This window comes from Delphinus delphis, chromosome 18, assembly GCF_949987515.2.
Source record: "Delphinus delphis chromosome 18, mDelDel1.2, whole genome shotgun sequence".
Classification (NCBI taxonomy): Eukaryota; Metazoa; Chordata; class Mammalia; order Artiodactyla; family Delphinidae; genus Delphinus; species Delphinus delphis.
The window spans coordinates 12,449,687-12,473,317 of record NC_082700.1 but is presented as its reverse complement, the minus strand read 5'-3'; the positions used below and the strand labels follow the sequence as shown (position 1 = coordinate 12,473,317).

Sequence of the window (23,631 nt, the reverse complement as noted above, 5' to 3'; positions counted from 1 at the left end):
TTTCCTCTGCATTCTATTGGCCAAAACAAGTCACAGGGCCAGTCCTCCAGATTTAAGGGGTAGATAAACTCAACCTCTCCGTGGGAGGAACAGCAAAGTCACATGACAAGAGTTATAAATATATGCAGGGATAAAAATGTTGGGGACACCTTGCAATAAATCTACCCTAAATATGTAAAAAACCTTATTGTTTTCTATAATATATATTATGTATATTATATATATATATATATATATATATATATATATAAATAAATTCAATTCCTTTTCTTTTAATTCAGCTGTCACTGGCCTATTACTTTCCCTCCTTTCCTAATCCTCGTGTTCCATTTGAAGAAGGATAGCTGGGTTTTTTTGTTTTCTTTTTACTACAAAAGTTAACTTATACTCTAGGGATTCCATAAAGCTCCTAACACCATAAGTAAGAAAACTCTAGGGATTCAATAAAGCTCCCAATGCCATAAGTAAGAAAACAAGCTAACAGTTAATAACAAATGGAAATGAATTCCTCTGCATCCAGTGCGGAGCAACTAAAGAATAGAATAAGTGACTCAGACAACTCAAAGGTCAATAACTGGACTTTAATGAATAATTCTGGTAAAAGCATTTTTGCACAGATATGCAGGTATAAAACACGTATAAAAAATGAACATAAGATTCTTTCCCTCCTTAAGTACATCTTAGAACAGCCATGACTAAGTTTAACTTGATACATATTTCAGAGCTTAAAACCCAAGAAACTAACAAATTTTTGCACAGTTTAACTTGAGGCACATGCATTTATTGTCCTAACACTGGAAATACTTTCTTGGCATTTGATTTGATACTCTTATTGGTAAGCTTTGCCTTTTAAAAGTTTTCCTAGGAGAAAATACAAGAAAAAAGTATCTATCCGGATTACCCATCACTCTTTGAACAATACTTAGGAATAACACAATCTTAAAATAGCTCAATTTTGAAAAAGACTGACAAAATGCTGGAGTGTTATTCTTATATTCAGGATCTCTTTTTTAAAAACAAATGAGTATAAAAAGGTAATTTTGTCCTGACATTGGTGGGATGAGATACATTTGTACTGTTCACAAATTCAACACACAAGAGTGTCTGTTTTAAATGAGATCAACACTAATAGGTAACAAGAAGTAGAGAAGCCAACTTTAGGAGATGCACTCATTCCAGGGTACTTGGTTAATCCCTCTCGAGTTTTACCAGCACATCTCTGAAAGGAGATGCACATCCTAATCTCACAGCTATTTAACAATGATCACTTTCCTTATACACAGAAAATATGCTTACCTCTTTGACAGCTCCAGTCTTAACTGCAAAGAAAAGGTTATTACGAGAACCCAGTTCTAGGTGCCCCAACTACATTTTATCATCACAAGTAGTTCTCAGTGTTTCTTAACAGGGGGATTATTGGCATTGCGTGTAACATAATTCTTAGTTGTGGAGGACCATTCCAGACACCTAGCATTCCTGTCCCATTCACTAAAAACCAGCAGTTTTCAAGGTCGCCGTGACAAGCAAAAACATACCCATATGTTTCCAACTGCCCTTTGATGAGAATTACTGAGTTAGATGATTCAAGATTAATATCTATTAACTTCGTGACTTCCACAGAAAGCAACTGCTTCATTACCTTCAGTAACAATGACTGAAGAGAAACATTTTGTTTAAAAAAACATTGTAATTAAATATTACTTTGGAAAGATAAGCTGATTTCTTCAAATCCACAGTGATCTGAAAGGATCAGATGCACAATGTGCAATACTTATTTGTCCCCAAATGCACACATACAGTCACAGGAAAATGACTGTTTACCTTCTACTGGCAAATCTTACCCCATTTATCTTTAGTATAAAAATATGTCCATCCACTACAATAAGATAAAAAACGTGTAGGACTTCTTGATAAATTCGCTCACACTGATGTTCCTGGAAACTGCTGTTGTCTTTGCTCCAAAACTTGCTGATTTAATAGCTGTTGTTGTTTCTGTAAAAACTGCACCACTTCTGGACTTCTTAGTAATGACTTAAAAAGGAAAAATAAAAAAATATTTATTAATAGCATTATTTTTATGGGATTAGATCATATTCATGCTCTAAAATTACTCTTCTATATCCTTACACAAGATACAATATGCTTACGAAACGAAACATGCCTAAATTGAATTCACTTCTGCATCTGATGTACTGCAATTAAACTGCAAACTAATAATAATAAAATTTGATGTCGTATATCAAATACTAAAACCTAAAACTCACTGGTGAAGCCTGATCTTATTGGTGATTTTGCACACAAAGGAAATGCTTTTATGATATGCCAGCATGTATACCCTTTACGAAACATAAGAGCCCAAAACAGCACTGGATTACAGCAAGAAAAAAAAGGAAAAGGCATACCATGGGAACATGGTTAAATGCCAGTTTAGAAACACATACATGTATGACTAGTACTGGAACTCAAGTTCCTGCCACTAGTTTACTAAGTCTTTCTGAGAAATTAAAAATGGTGTGTGTCTGTGTGTATAGGTATGTGTGTGTGTGTGTATATAGGTATACATGTACAATTAATATTAGCACATTACCAAAATTTCAGAAAAGAAATACAACTGCTCTGAAACAACCAACATAGTTTTATACACTCACCATTTTTAAATATAGTTATACTCATATGACAAATATAATAGACTATGGCTAATACGTTTTTATTAAAATACTTATATAAATTGATGAAGGTAAAAAAACCTTGAACCTAATAAAGTGAACAAGATAAACCAAATAAGGTGGAAACATTATCACTAAAAACTGATTTTTAAAATGTAATATTACAGCATAGTATATTTCCTATTTATTACTTTTCTTTAAAATTTATTGGTAAAGACTGCCCAACATTTATTAAGTAAATGTACTAAAGTCTACTTAGCTGTTATGAGACTGTTGGACATTGAGGTTGTTTAAACTACCATTTTACTATTTGTGATAAATACATTTCTGGCAAATATCCTTATGCTTAATTTATCCATATTTAGGATTTGTTTCCTGAGAATGTCTTCACAGTAAGTATGATTTCTGAGTGAAGGGATACAGACTGCCCAGCTGCTTTCTAAAGTGCTGTACTAATACAAGATGCCATCAGCAGAATGAGTCCCTTTCATGGAACCCTCAACATCACTGTGTGTTATCATTTAAATAATTTTCACTTATTGTACTGTTTATTGTGTGATCTTTACTGATATGAAATATCTTTCCATATCATATAAGGGAAGCATTCTGCTTTTTTCTGTTTATATTTTTCGCAATGTATGGAGGTCAAAATTTTTTCCTCCCCTATCTGTGTGATAAAAATGTCAACCATACCAACCACAGTCTTTTACATATTTGTTGCAAATGTTTTTCCTGTATGTTATTTTCAAGTTTGCATTTTTATTTTTACCACCATTTTAAACTACAATATTCATTTTTATGTAGTGAAATTATACTTTCTTTGTAATTTTGTCTTTATGAGATTCCAGCGTGTACTGGCAGAGGCACAATTCTATTCTGATTACCAGTTTAACAAATTTTAAGATCTCAAAAGCTAAATAGTTCCATTTATAACAAACAACTTTTGTTAGATTTGTAACTACTTTACAAACAGATATTTACCAGTCTTTTCTGATTTAACACTTGTTCTAAAAGAGTAGGTCTTGCAGGTCGATCCCCAAAAGATCCTGTTCTCTGTTTAACAATGGAGAGTATATTATCTGCACTTTCCTGGGATAAAAGATAAAAATGCAAATAGGATTAAATGTTGATATAGTAATCCATGATTAGAGGCATTTCAATGAAGTAATGAACAGGTCTTTGCTTCTCTTCCTTCTTGCCCAGTTCCTGGGAGCCTTTAAAGTCCCTCTTTAAGTCATTAGGCAAAGTGTTGGCAGTTAATTTTATATAACATGCCTCACTCCCTCTCCCTCCAGGGCTTCCAACTTGGGATCTTCTGTCTCCAGAAGGTCTCAAAAATCAATAGTGGAGCAGGGTAGGGGAAGGGAACCTATTTTAATATTTGTGAGTGATTTTCAATATTACAAAAAAGTGCCAAGTGTAAACTGAACATTCTCCTCAGATAAAGCTATCCAGGCCAAACCAAAGTTTGCCTGCCTTTGAATATATGAACTCAAAGGCCATTCATGTAGTGCTAATAAAACACTCTTGATAGTTTTTTGCCCAACAAAACAACAACAAACAAATTAACAACAGCAAAAAAAATGGGGAAGGGGAGTAAAATATTACTCAAAGAAGCAATTGATACACAAAGATTTCAAAATTTGGAAGTCACCAGGAGAAAAATGACAAACTGGCTTTGAAAAGACTGGAAAGCACTGGTATAAGTAATCTCCTGCCACTGGTGTAGACAAAACAGGCAAGTCCTAAAATGACACCATTCTCTTTGAGACATCGTTCCTCAAACAAAATCAGCAACACTTACTACCAACTATGTATCCCCACTGACCTGATAAAATCTTAAATACAATTTTCCTGGCTAACAAAATGTTAGTTCACTGAAACATTCTGACTCTTATAAAACCATGATGCAATACTGACCACATCCAAAAATTCTGACCAAATATAAAGTCACATAAGCTGTGCCACGTATGAATTCACTCTTATTCTGCTCTTCATTTTGGTTATTATTGAAGCCGTTTTCTTCTCTTGACCTTCTTTCTAATGTCCTCTGAGTTGTCTATTAGAATACTCCCTTTCTTTATTTCTTTCACTATGAGAAGTTTATCAATCTGATGTTAAAAAAGATGTTCAATCCCTTAACATTTTAAGCCTCACAATATAAAAAACTGTAAAAAGAGGAATCTAATACCCAGAGAAAACAAAAATAATTTTTTCCTCCCTCTCTCCCCATAGGATTAACTACTTATGGGACTGTGCTTCATTTTTATTGCACAAGAAATGGGATGCCGAAATTGATGATGGAGTACCCTGCATTCTCACAACCTCACACACAGCACTGTGTACATTCTGAATGTTAATAACACAAAATCACAGAAGCTTGTAGTGAAAATAAACTTGAGTCATCTAGTTCAAACTTCTACAAGTGTTGGAATTCCCTTTTCAAAAATTTTCAACACTCTTTGTCCTAAGGAGTTACCAACTTTTGAGGCATCCTATTTGGTTTTGAATATCTAACACGTAGGGAGTGTTTACTTAGGTTGAGCTGAAACACATAACCCCTGTGATCTTCACCTAAGAGCCCTAGTTACTTCAGAACTATGCAAAATAAGTCTACTGCTTCTTCCAAACGATAGCCTTTTAGATATCTAATGATAATGATCAATCCCACAGGTCAGTTCTTTCATCCCTGGTTCCTTTATGTGTCTCTCACACAGCATAATTTTTAGATACATCGACTAAATATTATATACGTTTGTTTCTCATTTAACCGTGATTTGTGTAAGAAATACTGATTTTTAAATCTCTTAATTTCTAATCTTGCTGCTCACACTATGGCAGAAGACCCCATCACCACCTACCAGTCCTACTATAATCATCTCCTAAAACATCTCTAAATCTATAGGCTCTTGACTTTAATCCACTCCATCAGAGTTGGAGCCCCTGTTACTTCCTAACTAGGAACTTTCTTTTGAAGACTCCGAATTCAAAATCCATTGCCTGGCATTCAACATCATACAAAAATTGGCTTCAAACTCTTAAATTTATCTTTTGGGAATTTTCCACATAAATATTCTGCTTTAGCTAGAATGGTCCCCTTGCTGCCTTCCCAGAAGTGCCTTCTGTATTCCCACTTCCCTTCCTTTACTAAAATGTATTCTCTTTCTTTTCATCACCAAAATTCTAGGGAAGCAGTATAGTGTGGGGATAAGAATGAAGGCTCTAGAACCAGATTGCTTGGGTTTGAGTACTTGCTGGCTGCACGACCTAGGCCAAGTTACTTAACCTCTCTGTGCCTCAGTTCCACATATGTAAAATATAGTACTTATCTCATTGCTGAAGGGTGTGAGGCTCCATTTACAGTTTAGCACAGTGCCTGGCACATTAAGAAACTTAGCTGATTAAGCACATACTATTAGCCGTCCTTTCTGGCTTACACTGAGTTGTATTTTCTTTGCAAAGCCTTTCTAGAATATCTCAGCCTACAATGATCTATCCTCTCCACTACTAAAGCACCACTGTACAGTTGGCCCTTAATGTATCCTGCCTGTCCCTGTTAGTTATTTTCTTTACACTCAGTTCAACAAAGACTTACAGCTCTTGATTCCTCAGAACTGGTAAAGTGTCCCAATACTGTAAGATAAATGGCTATTATTTGTTGCTTATAGCAATTAAGTATCTTCCCTAAAAAAATCATGCAAATTATTTTAGAATAGGAAAATTATTAAGGTTCTTTGCGGGGGTGGAGGGAGAGATTCGAATTCAGTATCTATTTGCCTTTTGTACATTTTCCTCAAACTGTAGATGTAAATGCTGGGCAATTAAAAAAAGAAAGTTGCTACAGGTAAAATACTTCCTTCTTGAAAAGAAGGATATTATCTCCTCTCTCTGTAAAGAATTCTGAAGTGAACGGGTACGTTTGGGACAAACAGAGGGACAAATGACTATTTCATTCTGTAATAAGTGGCTTATTTACTGATAATTGGGATACTAAGAACAAAATCAACTGAGGAACAGGACACTGAGAACACAGTAGTACTAAGCACAGAGTACTAAGAACAGAGAACTGAGAATAGGTTTAACTAAGAAAATAACACTAAGAACACTAAAAGAGTACTATTAATAGGGGTACTGAGAACAGGGTACTAAGAATAAGTATACTAAGAAAAGGATACCGAGAATAGGGTAGTGATAACAGGAAGAGATTATCTTCTCCAAAGTACCAATTTCACGCAGGTTCCTAAGTCTCTTTGCCTGCTCCTCTAGTGATGAATCAGGTCAATCATTTACTATCTGCCCTTCCAGCCCATATCCCAGACCTTTGAAACGACAGCTTTGCTGACATGTCACATCATTTTCATTGAGATTTATTCATCTCTCACAAGGATGCACCAGAACCTCACAAGGATGCATATGTTTGTATAAACTGTAGTTGAGGGCAAGCACTCATTAACTCTCAGCCACAAGTCCTGCCACAGCAACCTGGCTCATTTGGGAGGCGGTAGGCAGGCGCTGGAGACGCGGTCTGCGGCCAGAGTGGGGTTTCTTTTTCCACCTCCCACTCCCCCAGACCCCAGTCGATACCTCAAGTTTGACATTTCCTGCGCTGCCAGCCTGGGCGGCCCCACCGCAGTTCAGGGCCTGGTCGCTTTTCTTCTTCTTGTATTTATCCTTGTACATCTTGTTGCGGTGTTTCTTGCACATCCACGGCTTGCGCTGCTTGGCCACCTGGCTCGTGGTCTCGCTGCAGCCCTCGTAGGTGCAGGTCTTGCTCATGCTGCCCCCGCCGCTGCCCCGTCTCCGGGCTCCACCGCTGCCGCCCTCTCCCCCAGAGTGGGTCTCCTCGTCCTCCAGATCCTCCAAACTAGCCGTGCTCTCGCCTCCCCCCGGGGGGTCCGAAGTGTCCAGCAGGTCTGTCTCGTCTTCCCCCGCCTCCTCCTCGCCATCCCCCGCCACTTCGCACAGGTACCGAACGGGCTTGCCCGCCCCGGCGCTGCCCCCCAGGGCCGGAGCCTGCCGCAGGACCCCCTCGGCCGCAGCCTCGTCCGGCCCTCCACAGGGGCGCATCACCAGCAGGGTGAACTGCGAGGCCGCGGCTGGGACGGGGGTTGGAGCCCGGGCCTGGCCGGAGGCAGGGGCGGGGGCCCCGGGGCGGAGCGCACCGCTAGCGGCGCCCGGCCCCGCGCCCTCGGCGACAGCCTGCACCTCCGTGCTGCTGAGACCTGGCGGGGGTCCACGACCCCAACCCTTCAGCACCTGCCGGGCCCAACTGCACTTAGCAAACCAACGACCCGGGACCCGCGAGAGGAAAAGTGGCTGGCTCAGCAACGGCGCCCCGACTGCGCCTGCGCGGCTGCAGCCCGCGCTTGAGCGTCTCTACGCTCTGTCCCTTTCAGGGAACCCGGCGCCTCCGAGGGGCGGAGCTGAGCGGCCGCCGGAGGGTCTGACTGCGCATGTGCTGTGGACTCTGGCGGGAGATGCTGCGCCGCGCGGTCAGCGCCGGCGCCCGCCGGTTTGCTGAACGCACTTGAGGTACTGAGGTGCTGGGCGGGACAGCGCTTTTGCCTGGAACCTACGCTGCCTAAAACGTTTCAAAGCACTTTTGTACTGGAACTCCACAATGTAAATTCAGATTTTTCCTGAGCAATCTTATGTGGCGTCAGGACGCTCATTAAAATATTTCTGACTGAAAAGCTGACTGAAAAGGGAGATGTGGCAGTGTCACAACCGGGCCCCAGTAGTTAGCAGTCAAGGAAGGCAGAGGCGGCCGATTTGAAAATGGTACCGTGGAGGAGTGGACCAGACCGGGGGCCAAGGAGTATCTGTGTGGAGAACTAAATGATTTACTCCTGAAACCTTTTTCTCTCTTGGAAACATTTGATTTTTAATACTTGGCCTTTGCTGTGACCTCCAAGGTAAGTCTTAAATAACGTTTTCAGTAACTATAGTGAAAATGTGTGAAAAGGAATACTGAATGACAAACGTTAAAAAAAAAAAAACCCACAGTGATCTATCATTTCTACCAGTTGTCACACGATGGCTGATGGCTGAATCTGAACTCAGCCAAGTCTCGGGAAGGGCCGCATCCTGTCATGTCCTGAGCAAAACTGTCGGTTAGATGTGCTCTTTCGTTTTATTTTTTCCTCCTGCCCTGGTCAGAGTTCCCATTCCACCTATTGGAAAGGAAAGCAATGGTTATCCAACAAATGACCAGTCCATTGACGTTAGTGTTTGGGTGTTGATGTGTGGGTCGGTCACCAGCTACATTTGAAGGAGAGGCACGGTGGATGGGAGAAGGTTTGGAATTAGACCGACCTGGGTGGCACCATGCTGTGTGACCAGGGCTAGTGAGTGACTGCCTCTCTGAGCTTCAGTTTTCTCACTGGTAAAACGGGCAGTCGGTTGGTTGTGTGCTAGAGCCAGTTGATGAGTGCCCACTGTTAAGATTTCACGAATTCATTTAAAAATTAAATTCCGTAAATTTACAGTTAAATTATGTTAGAAACAAAGGCTAAAAAACTTGAAACACATCTCTTTCTAATTGCTTTACTCTTAGCTCTGCGATAAGATTATTTATGTCTATTGTATCTGTATGTGGAAATACTGTTTAGTGGTATGATACTGCATATTTCTTCCCAACTCTGCATTCAGTGGTATGTTGGTAGCTTGAAACCAGCCATGGTGGGACTGTTTACACCATGGAAATTGTCAAATGCTACAAAGCAGGGTTTGAATTATTGTTGGTTGTCTCCAGACATAAGCAAGTAATAGTAAAAATGTTAATGAAGATTAAACTTAAAATGTTTCATGTCTGGGGCTGTCACATTGTCAATACCCCCTCCCCCCAACTGAGGAAATATTCTTTCATTTTTTTAACAGCTATCATTATTTCAGCAAAAAAGTTGCTTACGTCATTGAAAAACAAGTGAAGTTTTGGCATATGTCTTCATTTTTTCACTTTTGTCCTTAATGTAAACAGAGTCTCCGCCAACATTCATGTCAGAACTACACTCTTGGTCAATAACGTGAGCAACTTCCTTGCTGTATTAGAGAGAAATCAAGCATTTATTTATTGTTTGAATTTGTGACACTATTGTTGGTGAAATAATTATAAAAACTGATAGTGGATTTTGCAAGAAATGGCAAGTCATACTAAAGTATAATAAATAAAGAGCCATATATTGTATCATTAATTGTAAATTGTGTGCTAAACATTCTTTATATCAGTTAACTTGTTTTAAAAAATTTATGAGCATATCACTGAGGGTAGTACTGTTTAAATCCTAGTACAAATTCCTGTTATATAGTATTTAATAAATGACAGCAGGTTTTTTTTATCTTAAGTTTTATTGAGATAATTTACAGGCCATGAAACTATCCATTGTAAGTGAACAACTTAATGATTTTTAGTGAATTTATTGAGTTGTGCAACCATCACCACACTCCAGTTTTAGAACATTTTCATCACCCTGTATAAGATCCTTCCTGTCCATTCTCAGCCAACCCCTGCTCCTATTCCAAGCCCCAGGAAACCACTAATCTACTTTCTGTCACTGCAGATTTGCCTTTTGTGGGCATTTTATGTAAATGTAATCATATAAACATGGTCTTTTGCACCTGGCTTCTTTCACTTAGCAGAGTGTTTTTAAGATTTGTCTACTTTGTTGATTGTATCAGTAGTTTATTTCTTTTTATTGTAGAATATTATTTCATTGTATTGCTTATCTGCTCACCAGTTGGTGGACATTTGGATTCTTTCCAGCAATGTTCCATAACGGCAGCAGGTGTTATTATCTAGGGCTGAACACATAATGCGCTCTCAAAATATTTCCTGAATGAATATATTAACAAACGAATGAGTCAGGGTGAAAGAAGGAGCGTGGATGGACACAGACTTCTAGGTTCTAGGCCTGGCTCAGTCCCTAAGTGTCAGTGCAACTGACCAGGTGGGGACCAGGAGTCTCTGGGCTTTAGTTTCTCAGTTATAAAATGATGGAGTTGGTCTAAATGATCTGTAAGCTCTTTCCTAAGTTTAGAATATAATATACTGTAATGATCTTTTACTGTGCTTAGGCCTACTCCTTGGGATTCTGATTCCAGTGGTCTGGCGTGGGCCTGGGCATGTATATTTTTAGAAAGTTCTCTAGGTAATTCTAATTTGTAATCAGGGCTGAGAACCATTGACTTATCTGTTACAGCTAAAATGTTATCTAGTAGACTTATATATACAAACAGATAACCTAGCTTTGGCCTTCATTAATATAGTGTATTTGTCACCAACCAATAAGATTTTGCATATATAGTTTTTTTGTTTGTTTTTTTGCGTACGCGGGCCTCTCACTGTTGTGGCCTCTCCCGTTGCGGAGCACAGGCTCCGGATGCGCAGGCTCAGCGGCCATGGCTCACGGGCCCAGCCGCTCCGCGGCATGTGGGATTTTCCCGGACCGGGGCACGAACCCGTGGCCCCTGCATCGGCAGGCGGACTCTCAACCACTGCGCCACCAGGGAAGCCCTGTGAGAGGCTCTTTGATGTCCAGCGTCTCCTTACCTGTGCCCTCAGCCCATCTTACTGGCTGACTTTGTTCTCAGTGCTCAGAATGCAGTAAACAGGAAACAGTAGTTCATTTCTTCTAGAACAGAATCTCCAGTGCTTTATGGACACTTTACAGATTGGTATTCTTAATTCATTTCTAAAACTTTAGTGTACAGCTTCTGAATAAACTTTTTCTTAAATCAGGGAATAGTACCTCTATTCCTAGCCAAAAAAGGTTTGACCTGCTTCTCCACATGAGGTTATTTTAGATTTGCAAGTCTGAGCCTGGTTGACATTTAGGGAGGATTTCATGTCGACCAGGGTCAGTGAAAGTCTACTTATTCTATACGTCTGTTTACTCCCCTCCTGTGTGGTTTACTTCAGCTTCTGTCTCAGGAGGACCATCTAGACCGGTCGTAATGCAGCCCCAGGGAACAGGACTTTCTTAAAAACATGTTGAATCAATCAAGGAGTCATGCAAATAAAGTTAAAAAAATAAGGAGAGTTGTTGTTAGAAGTACTTTTTCAAGTAAGGTAAACAAAAAAGAACCTAGGTTTCACACCATCTGTATTATGTGTACTCACCACTGCTTCTTATGAACTGTTGTCTCACATTGTCAGACAAGGAGAAAAGAATATACTAAATTCAAGGCTCTGGAAGAGCAAGAAAAATACTTTTGAGTTGAGAATATACTTTAGGTGCTACTGAAATTCAGCAGAAGAATTAAGTCAAAGTGCCAGGTTTATTAACCAATTATTAATAACAGAAGTACTTAATTTTTCCCAAAGGAAAAAAAGGGGGGGAAAGTAATTGTCAAGTAACTTCTAGCTGGACAGTAACTCCAAGGTGATGTTTAATGTTCAACACCATACATTCGTACATCTGTATTTTCTCAATATGATAAAAAGCTATCTTGGATTTTTCTTTTCTTTAACAAAGTAACTAAATATGAAAATTTGACTCTACAAACTAGTATACATAAAATAGATAAGCAACAAGGATTTACTGTATAGCACAGGGAACTGTATTCAATATCTTGTAATAACCCATGAGGGAAAAAAAATCTGAAAAAAAAATATAACTAGATCACTTTGCTGTATACCTGAAACTAACACAACACTGTGCTTCAATTTAAAAAACTGAACAATGTTTAAAACTTTTTTCCATTCCAGTAGTCTTTTTAGAAATATATTTAGGATGAATAAGGGTATACTAATGGTATGTCAAAATGGCAAATGGCCAAGCTGGAAAGGCACCAAGCCTTCTGGAACAATGTCAAGCTGGGCATGGGGGGCAATAGTATTTGTGTCAAACCACTGTTGCCCATTGCCTTCTAAGGGCCATTTGTTAGACTCTGGGAGAGGAATCCAACCGAGACGCTTAGGCTATGGAGCTTTAAACTGCGAGTATAGGATAGCATCAGCCCCTCCCCTGGCATAGTAAGGAATTAAGGTCCAAGGTAGTGTGACTCTGCAGAACCTTGGCTCCAGCCCTAAGCTTCCAGCTCAGCTAGGGAAGCACCAGCTCCTTCCCAGGTGAGATCAGGTGCCAGGATCCAATCCTTGAGACTGACCAGGGTTTATTTCTTATGTAGTTGGCTGAAACTGTTTTCTATGAAGCTCTGCCTGCAAGGGATCCACCCTGGACACGTTATCCCTTACCTCTTAGGTATTTGTTGTTTAATTGAGCTTAATGTAAGTTACCAATATAGGAAGAAACAAGTCAATATTTCTCTTCTCTTGAATTTACACTATGCTGCTGAGTTGGTGTATTGAATAGTTTGTTCTGATGTTTAAAATACAATGTAATTTATATTTTGCTTTGGATATAAAATGTATTTGTATGTCTAATATTCTGAGAAGACCTAGAATTTCAAATGAAAGTGTAAAATCATAATTGGCTGAACATTTGATAAAGTCCTATGATTTGTCAAGGACGGGGACTATGAGTTTAAGATTTATTCAATCAATCAATCATTCTTTTTTAAAAAACCTCATTGGGATATTTCTATATCATAAAGTTCACCCACTTAAAGTATACAATTCAGTGTTTTTAAATATATTTATGGAGTTGTGCAACCATCACCATTATCTAATTTTAGAGCATATTCATACAAAAGACTATGGAGAGATTGTGCTAGGCCTCTGGGGACTCTGAGTATCAGAATTAAACAGGAAAAAAAAAAAGTAACCAAAAAATAAATACATAGTTTCAAATGTAAATTTCATAACATAATATCTTATCATACTACTTAGAAATTTTTAGATTATATAAAAATATGAAATATTTGAGAACAGTACCTTTCTTTAAAATTCAAGGACATGTCTGTGTTTCCGATGTCTGTTGTAATATTTTGTACTGTCTATTTACGTTAATTTAAAATGTCCTGTAGACTTTTATAGTAAGTGCACGGACTGAAACCATTCTCGACTATATAGGTAGTAGAAAATGCTGCCACAACTTAGCTTCTTTTCAGACAAGTGGGTGTGAAAGTCTTAACTGGATCCCAAACCTTTTAAATTAGACTGATTAAATCATGCTTTGTCCTCAAAGTTCTTCTGAAGCTCAATTAATTTTTCTTGTAAATTCTGGGTAACATGTTCCACATCTGCTTAAAACCACCCCATCTGGTGTTGTAAAATGTTAACTGATCTTTAAATCTAATCATCATAGCATCCACATGAGAGCAATCTGTTTCTGAGTCAGTATCCTTTTGTCTATCCTCATGTTAGATAGATTATGCTGCAAAGCTGGAAAATACAAAAATCATCAGTGAACAAGGTTATTTTAAAATACTCGATTTGTCGAAAAAGCCAAGATAATTCCCTGCACTGTAATGAGATCGATCCCCTTTCCTTTAAGTTTAAGAGGGAACTCATTTACACTGTAAATATGCATTTACATTGGAGAGATCTGACTGCCCCTTCTAACCCAGGTAATTGCATTAGTAATAGGGGTAGAGTCGACCTCTCCGATCTCCTATGTGAGCAAATAGGAAGTATCAGCATCACATGAGATGTATTCTGGCCAAAAATGTTTAACATGAATCGAATGAAACCTATAATTTCCTGTTTATAGGGGAGGGAGGGAGGAATAAGTTAAACCACACAATGAGGAGACAATCAGAAACATCTAGAATGTGGAAATTCTAAAAGATGACTGGTCTGGTGGAAAAAGTCAATGTAAAAAAAAAATTTTTTTAAAGATAGGGTTGACAAATTTTTTGGATTAAAAGAGACTGAATACAACAAACAAATGCAATATGTGAAACTTGATTAGAGTCCCCCTTAAAAACAATAACAAAAAACAATAATAAAAGGTATCTAGGGGACAATTGGAGACATTTGAAAATGGACTGAGTATTAGGTTACATAGATAATTATTCCAAAATTTTTTTGATGTGGTAATTACATAGTGGTTATGTAAGAGAATATCCTTATGTTTAGGAGATTTATGCTTGAGAATACAGGGATGAAGTGGCATGATAATGTATATTTTATTTTGAAATGTTTTAGCTAAAATATACATACATATAGGAAGCAATTATGGCAAAATAAATTATTGAATCTAGGTAGTGAGGATAAGTATGTTTATTGTCCTAGTCTTTCAATTTTTCTGTATATTAAAAAATATGCATATTATATACAAAATATAAATTGAATAAAGAGAAAGACCTTTGCAAATATAGCTTAGAAGATATACCTCATTGTTTTGCAGTATTTCAAATTTGATATTTATTTTTTTCATTGATTGCATCAAAAATTCCACATAAGTCCATAATGTGAGCCAAATCTTTTTTTTTTTTTTTTTTTGCGGTATGCGGGCCTCTCACTGTTGTGGCCTCTCCCGTTGTGGCGCACAGGCTCCAGACGCGCAGGCTCAGCAGCCATGGCTCACGGGCCCAGCTGCTCCGCGGCATGTGGGATCTTCCCAGACCGGGGCACAAACCCGTGTCCCCTGCATCGGCAGGCGGACTCTCAACCACTGCGCCACCAGGGAAGCCCGAGCCGAATCTTTAAAAGAAAAAAATTCCTTGGAGAACCATCTTATTTGGACAAGACATTCAAACTCTTCATTGACATTTGATAAATTATGGGTAATCTGTCATTGAAGGGATTACTTTTAAACATTCATTGATCTGTGGCCTCTTTCTCTAAGATTCTTGGTAATTAAGTATTGCTAATGAATAATGAAATGACTTCGTAAAAATATTTGGTGGTTCTTTTTTAAATTGGCTCTGAACTAACATTACTGACTCTCCATCTGTTAAATAAGTAATGATGTCGGAAAAGTTTTTTTTTTCTTTTAAGTAATTTTGACGGTTTCAAGTATTGACAGTTCTTTTGTATTCATTGTCAGTCATTTTGAAAATGACATTTTTGCTACAATTTTTTCAGGCCTTGGAAACTTTACATATGCAAATGGTAAAGCTTGTTTATCATAAAGGATGCTTTCATCTACTCGTTTACATCATGCAGCTGATTTCAGTGTCTTTTGTAACCCTCTTAAAGCAGCATTGCAATGGAATAGAGGAAATGATTTAATATGATCTTTTCTTCCTCTTTGTAGTTATCTTTTATACAGCTAAGATTAATTTTTCTTGAATATTGTGTGGCATGCCATATTTTGTGATCATTTATGTTGTTCTGTAGAAAACAATGAGACCTGTCTCCTTCTGCATAGAACATAGTCAAACGTTCCAGGGACAGTATTGCAGTTTTTAGTATTCTTTAAATATAGAAATATATATCTCTTCCAATCAACATGTTCCTTTGTAAAATGCTCGCTTAATCTTGATGTGTTTGTCGGCTTAATGAGAAAAAGCATGCTGGCAGAGTAGGCACATTCGTGACTGTTCATTTGTACAAAAAGCTGTAAAACCCAGCTTCTAATATGTAACTGAATACTTGTCCATATTTAAAATCTATATTTGACATTTTGAAAGAAGAGCTAAATGAGGAAATTTGTACATTTGCTTAGAATCACCATGATTCTATAGCTACAAATGCAGACCAATGCAGTTGTGTTGTTTTGGTGACTCAGATATCACCCATGTTGCTGCCCTTGGTGACCTGGCTTTCTGTAATGGGAACAACTCTTGGTAAAATTCTGAACGAAAACCAATGCATTCTTTCCTCAGTATATATGGTAGTTACATTCCTGTGAGTTCAATATACATTAACACCATGAACTCATACTTTTGGTTATATATAAACCAGAATTTGAATCTCAACTCAGACAATTATTGATAAGTTTTTCACCTACATGGAAGCCCAGAAGAACATTCAGAAGTTGGACATGATGCCTACAGTTCCTTTTTGGTACTGGCCTGTCTGCATATTGCAGGCATCTCGCATCCCTGGCCCTACACACTGAACATTTGTAGAGTTCCCCAAAGCTCCAATTTTATGACAACCAAAAATGCTCCTTGCATTTGCAAAATGCCTTCTAGGGGCCTACATCACATCGTCTGAGAACCACTCACTTAGAATTTAATAAGCACTGACAAAATATTAAGAAAAATAAAATGTTATAGGTGCTATGAATGCATGGGTAATTCTACCTGGAAGACTTAAGAGCTTCAGAGAAGAAGTGATAAGATACCTTAAGTTGAGCCATGCAAGATCTACATGGACTAACATAAAAGGGCATGACAGGCAGAAGAAACATATGATAAAGTTTATAAAGCTCAGAGACCTACAGCTGGAAGGTACAACTGGCACCCAGGTTGCAGAGGTACCTGCATGGTATCAAGAAATCATTCAGGGGGCTTCCCTGGTGGCGCAGTGGTTGAGAGTCTGCCTGCCATTGCAGGGGACGTGGGTTCGTGCCCCGGTCCGGGAGGATCCCACATGCTGTGGAGCGGCTGGGCCTGTGAGCCATGGCCACTGAGGCTGCGCGTCTGGAGCCTGTGCTTCGCAACGAGAGAGGCCACAACAGTGAGAGGCCCGTGTACTGCAAAAAAAAAAAAAAAAAAAAAAAACCATTCAGGGAAGTACACAGAAACCAGGTTTTGGAAAGGCTTGTCTTCCATGCTAAGGAGTTTGCATGCTGGGAAGTCCAAGATCAAGGTGCCAATAAGATAGATTTTCTTCTGAGACCTTTTCTCTTGGCTTATAGGCGGCTGCCATCTCACTGTGTGCTTATATGGCCTCCTCTTTGTGCTAGTGGAGAGAGAGAGAGAGAGAGAGAGAGAGCGCACAAGAGCACAAGCCTTTTCCTGTCTCTTCTTATAAGGATACTAATTCGTATTGGATCAAGTCCCCACCCACCCTTATGACCTCATTTAACCTTAATTACTTCCTTAGAGGCCCCATCTCTGAATATAGCCACATTGGAGGTTCAGGCTTCAACCTTTATATATAAATTTTGGAGGGACACAAATATTCAGCCTGTAACAGGCTGCCATGACAAAATACCATGGACTGGGTAGCTTAAACAATAAGCATTTATTTCCTCATCATTCTGGAGGCTGACAAGTCCAAGATCAAGGTATTGGCAGATTTGGTTTTTCCTGAGGCCTCTCTCCTTGCTTGCAAATGTCTGTCTTCTTGCTCTGTCCTCATATGGGCTTTTCTCTGTGCACATGGAGCTAGAAGGATCCCTGGTGTCTTTTCATCTTCTTATATGGATACCAGGACTATTGGATTAGGGACTCAGCCTTAGGACCTCATTTAGCCTTAATTACCTCTTTAAAGACCTCTCTAAATACAGTCACATTGGAGGTTAGGTCTTCAACATGTAAATTGTAGGGAGACACAATTCAGTACATAACAGATTTTGGCAGGATAATTTTGAAATTTTTGATTTACTGTTTCTAATCTAGTAGCAACCAAATATATTCCCTCTATCTAAAACCTTCTTTAATACCAGTTAGAACCTTAGTGTGTTTTTCTTTTCCTTTTATATCTAAAGGTCTTTGAGGTTTCATTTTAGTTTAATTTCTGTTTAATGTATCTCCTAAGATTTTAACCTTACTCATAAGAAATATTCTTCCAGCTTAATCTGTCTCTTCCTTTCTTTTATTTTAATTTTCCCTCTGCTTATGTTCTGATATGAAGACTGACATATTTTTCATTCCAGTTTTTCTGTGAGATTTTGAGCAATCATGTCCCCCTAGAGACAGTATTTTTAAATGATCAGCATTTTTATTTGTCGTTGGGTCAGCAATAATTTATTTCAGTTATTCCTCTAGTATAATCTAAGAAGATGACATTTTTTTTCAATACAGATGCCCATTTGTTCTTATTGTAAATATACCATCCTTTTATGGTTGAGCCTATGATTTCAGTCTGAAATCAAAAGCCTTGGCTTGAACTCATGAAATGAACAAATTTGGGCCATCTTGAGTTTGCATAGTTGGGGGTGACTCAAGACTGTTGACAAGTCACATAAATTTAAGACTGATTCCTCTGGCTCTGAGTATAGAATAGAATTTGGGCAGTAAGATCTGGTACTACCTATCTGAGCTTAATGTTAACAATTTAAAGCTAGAATCTCATATGCTATTGCTCAGTGACCCATGTGGAACTTAACTATCTTTACCGACCTGGCTGAAAACCACAGGTAGACACAACATCCTAAATCAACTATACTTCAGTTAAAAAAAAAACAATTAAAATTTAAAAACCACAGCAGAAGCAGGAAAGTATGCTGCTGAAACTCTGCCTCTTTCAAGGCAAGACTTCACTGGGACTCAAAGGCTCTCTCCTGATGGTTAAATCCCTGTATCAGCCCTATCTTCAGGCATAGACCTACCTGGGCATGTATTGTTCAAGGTCATCTGCAGCTACCCACAGAGTAAATTCTACCTCAACCCAGGTTTGCTTGCTAAGGCCTGTGTGGCTAATGTTCTAGATCACCTGAAGTGGTCAGTGCCTGCAGCCCAGGCAATATAGAGAGAGCCCTTGCCTGTATACAAAGCCAGCAGATCAAAATCTTTAGGCAGCCGAGGCTTAAACTCATTCACACTGGCTGAAGCAGCTAAGAGCCAACTTCATGAAAAATCAAGCACAAAGTATTAGCTGTGAAAAACTGAAAAGATTAAAAATTCCTGCATGACCTGAGCTTGATATAGTCCTCACAAAACTGAAATTATACCAATCAACTCCTCCAGCCTCCAGAAACCTCAATTTTCATATGTTTTAGTCTTGGTCTTCAAATTCATTCAGGTGTGTGGCAACAATGGAATTCCTGATGCCAAACCTCAGAACTGGATTGGGGCTTGTCCATCCTGAATAATCCCAGCACTCCCCTCATCCCTTCCCTTCCCAGGGGCAAGGCCTCTCTCTACGGCAAGCTTATGTCAAGTCTAAGAGAGGCCCAGAGTGCATGTTCTCAGCAGGCAGGCACACCCAGGAGAGGGAGGAGGGAGGAACCATTGAGCTACAGCTCCCACATCTGCCACTAGCATTATTCACTCTTCCTCCCCCTCCATGAGTGAGAGGCCAGTGGTATCTGGGACCTGGAAAGAAACATGAAGAAAGAAAAGTAGACACCCCCCTCACCTCACCCACATGTGCACTCAGTTTAGGAGATTCTAAAAGTGTTTGTAGCTTTTTTTTATAGTATAATATACTAAGAGGAAATCTTTAAAGCCAGAATGAAAGGTTTGAACTTAATTTATCAGCTCTGGTGCATCCTCAGAGTTTTAAAACGGAAAAGTAAAAATAATCAATTTAATATGGGAATAGTGCATAGTCAGAAGGTGTGAAGAAACTGGCTAGGAGGCTAATGGAATTTTTAAGCAAGAAGAAAAGATTAAACTCATAGCAAGTAGGAATGAAAAGGAGGGGACTGATGTAAAAATTTCTTCACGTGCAGACAATCTGATTGTGAGCAACAAAGGAAAGGTAGGGGGAAGAGTCATTGCTAGTTGATGAGGTCTGAAAGCTAGTTATGGGAGAATGGATGGCACCATTAGTAAGTGAGGAAGACAGGAAAGTATTTTTTTCTTTTTTTTTTCCCCACATCTTTATTGGAGTATAATTGCTTCACAATGCTGTGTCAGTTCCTGCTGTACAACAAAGTGAATCAGCTATATGTATACATATATCCCCATATCTCCTCCCTCTTGAGCCTCCCTCCCACCCTCCCTATCCCACCCCTCTAGGTGGACACAAAGCACGGAGCTGATCTTCCTGTGCTATGCAGCTGCTTCCCACTAGCTATCTATTTTATGGTTTCCTTTGCTGTGCAAAAGCTTTTAAGTTTCGTTAGGTCCCATTTGTTTATTTTTGTTTTCATTTCCATTACTCTAGGAGGTGGGTTGAAAAGGATCTTGCTGTGATTTAGGTCATAGAGTGGGGAAAATGGTTTTGACTGAGGATATGGGGCTGATGAGTTGTTTGGTTATTTTGTCATTTTAAGGTATTTTAGACACCTTACCAAAAAAGGATATACACAGCATGACAATAAAATAAGTATAGATGGTAAAAGTCAGGATCAGGGAAAAGAAAGCCACAAATGACAAGAGTCCATATTATTGCTATGAATGAGATTTAAATTTGGCTCTGAGACAAATGACCAGTTCCCTCATTCTCATGAGTGGATAGCATAGAGCATATCAATTATTTCGAGGGGTAGGGAACACCGTTTTTCAGCATAAATTTTTTTTTTTCACTATTCTGATACTTTGGCTCTCTTGGCTGGTCCCCAGAGTCAGTTACCAAAATCCACTGATCCTAAGTTGATTTCCTCTCTTGAGTCCTCATGTGCTCCTCCACCACTCAGAGCTGTTACTTAGGTTTGGGCCATTCCTGTTATACAGGGATCTCTGCAACTGTCTCCAATTAGTCTCCCTCCAATTCTGTCTCCACATTGCAGTGTCAAAGATCAACAAAACCAGACACTAGGTAAAGATGGATTTTATTGGAATAAAGGAGAGACCCCAGGGTATCCCGAGTTCAACTCTAATCTGTGCCTAGGTGACTGGGTGTTTTAAAGGGAGAGTGAGGGAGTAGGGAGAGGGAGTGAGTGGGGGCTGGAGCAGAGTCAGGGATGTGAAAAAATTACAAAAAGCAAGTAAGTGGTTCCTGTCTGGGTGATTAGGCCATGAGTGCCTGCTAACACATTTACTGAAGTTAGTATACCCTCCCACAGAGGGTGGGAGACAGGCCCTGTCCTTAGGATTACATTTCAGAGGAACAGCTTAGAGGTCATTAAAGACACTCTTGGGCTATGGGAGGTACAGGCAGAATTTTCTGTAGGACATAAGAAGGATTTACAATTGAAGCTTTTAAAATAAATACTCTCAGAAAAAGGAGGTCAGGGGCCTCTCTCAGCTGTTGGCTGGAACAAAGGGTAAGTTCTTTTGGTAACCTGGAGCTCTTCCAGGCAAAAATGCATCACTGTTCCAAACATGCGACCTTAGGCTGCTGGAAGCCACACCAGTTTGGTGCACGGGTTTGCATGTTCTTAGCAGCCAGAGCCATCTTTCTAAAATCTAAACGGAATCTGTTACACTCCTGTTCCAAACCTTTCATGTATTTCCCATTTTCATCTGGAAAATGGACACACTTCTCAGCATGACTTACAAGGCCCTTTGTGATCTGGCTTCCACTCCCCTCACCAGCCCAGGTCGCATCATCCCTGAGGGAGGGAACAGTTACTGTTTTTTGAGCGCTGACACCCACCCTCTTCCTGTTGAGTCTTGGGTTTCCTGAACCTCTTCTGGCTGGTGAGCTGCCTCTGTGGGACCATCACGGAAAGTCCTGTCTTCCTCCAGCCAGCAGCGGGCAGCTTCAACCGGGCTCTCTCTTTGGGGACCTCGAGTCCAGGGCAGAAGGGCACAAGGGCAGACACCTGTTTAGGGTGCCTGCATCCCAGAGCAGTGCTCTGATACCAGTGCAGATGACCTTGGTGACCAGCCCCGAGCATTGCCTGTTTCTCTTTCTGAATCTGGCACTCCTGCCCTTTCACTGCTTCTATGAAATCCTGATATCCTTCCCATAAACTGCTGTTTACCTCAGCCAGAGTGGACGGGCTTCTGCTGTGGCCACCAGAAAACCCACCGTTCTTCTGGCCAACTCCTGCTTTTCTTTCAGGCCTTGGTGTAGATATTGGCATTTTTTTCCTTCATTGTGCAAGAGGCAATTTCATCTGCCTTTATTTCCATCATTTTTTTCTCCTACTTCCCGGGCTTTGTATCATTAATCAGAGGGGTGGATCCCTCTTACTTACTCATTCTCTAACCCTGTTTCCTTATTTTCCATAGTTTTGTTTTTATAATGAATTTTGCGATCATATTTACAGCAGTTATTTATGCCTGAGTCCCGGTACTTAACTGATTTTGGTTTTCCTATTCTTTAGTTCTTAATTTTTAATCTCCTCAGTCAGCAGGGTATCCACAAGGTGTTTAATTTCTAGATCTTTGTCTTTGCATAAGAACACACTTGGGCTGGGAATAGAATTCTTAATTACATTTCCTCCCTCTAAATCTTTACAAATTTGCTGTTACCTTTAGGAACTCAGTGTTGCAGGGAAGTCTGGGGAAGGCATCTTAATTTTGGTCCTTTTAAGGAAAGCTGCTTTTCCTGCTCTCTACTTGGATATTTATAGGATTTTTCATTTTTATTTTTATTTTTTTTGATAAGGCATATCTAGGTATGGGCATTTAGAATTAATTTAGAATTTGCTTGGGCTATAATGAAGCAATTTTCCATATTGACTGTTTTTTGTTGTTGTTGTTAGCATTTAAAGTTTATACTATTCTATCTCCTGTATCAGTCAGGGTAGGACCAGAGAGGCAAAACCAGGGGGGTATTATTTCTTTTAGGGAATTGACTATACGGTAGCCAGGCTTCAAGGTAGCTCACCCAGTGATCGCTGGTATTTGTGCCTTTGTGTGGACCCCTCCCACAATGTATTAATCTTGGTCTGTATGACCAACAGAACATAACGGAAGTGGTAATGTGTGACTTATGAGGCCATAAGGACATTGCTTCTTCTGCCTGTTCTCTTGGATCGCTCACTGGAGGAAGCTGGCCACTGTGTTTTGGGGACACTTGAGCAGGAGAGATGAGGGACTATCTCCCGCTAATAGCCAGCATCAGATTGCTGAGTGAGCCATTTTAAGAACAGATGCCCCCGCCACAGTTAAACCTTTAGATTGGGGATTGGCAGATTGACTCACCATGTCAACCAGCCTGCTGCCTATTTTTGTAAATAAAGTTCTGTTGGGGCACAGCTGCAAACATTTGTAAATGCATTAGCCATGGCTGCTTTTGCCCCTTCGCAGCAGAGCTGAGTAGTTGCAACAGAGATTGTATGGCCCACAAAATCGACAGTATTTGTTATCTGGCCTTCAGAGAAAAAGTTTGCAGACCGCTGCTGGCATTTTTTTTTCATTAATTTATTTATTTTTGGCTGCGTTGGGTCTTCATTCCTGCGCACGGGCTTTCTGTAGTTGCGGTGAGCGGGGGCTACTCTTC

At 39.5% G+C, this 23,631-nt stretch overlaps 1 protein-coding gene across 1 annotated transcript; it reads right to left on the bottom strand.

The window, feature by feature from the left end:
- Positions 1-568: 568 nt before the first annotated feature.
- On the bottom strand, positions 569-22,267 carry RFXAP (regulatory factor X associated protein). Its single transcript, XM_059996196.1, has 5 exons — positions 21,835-22,267; positions 8,047-8,247; positions 7,251-8,005; positions 3,648-3,755; positions 569-2,031 (listed from the first exon to the last, which is right to left on the bottom strand). Exons 1-5 carry the CDS (start codon positions 22,265-22,267, stop codon positions 1,921-1,923), a joined length of 1,608 nt encoding a protein of 535 aa, XP_059852179.1. The 3' UTR covers positions 569-1,920.
- Positions 22,268-23,631: the final 1,364 nt, after the last annotated feature.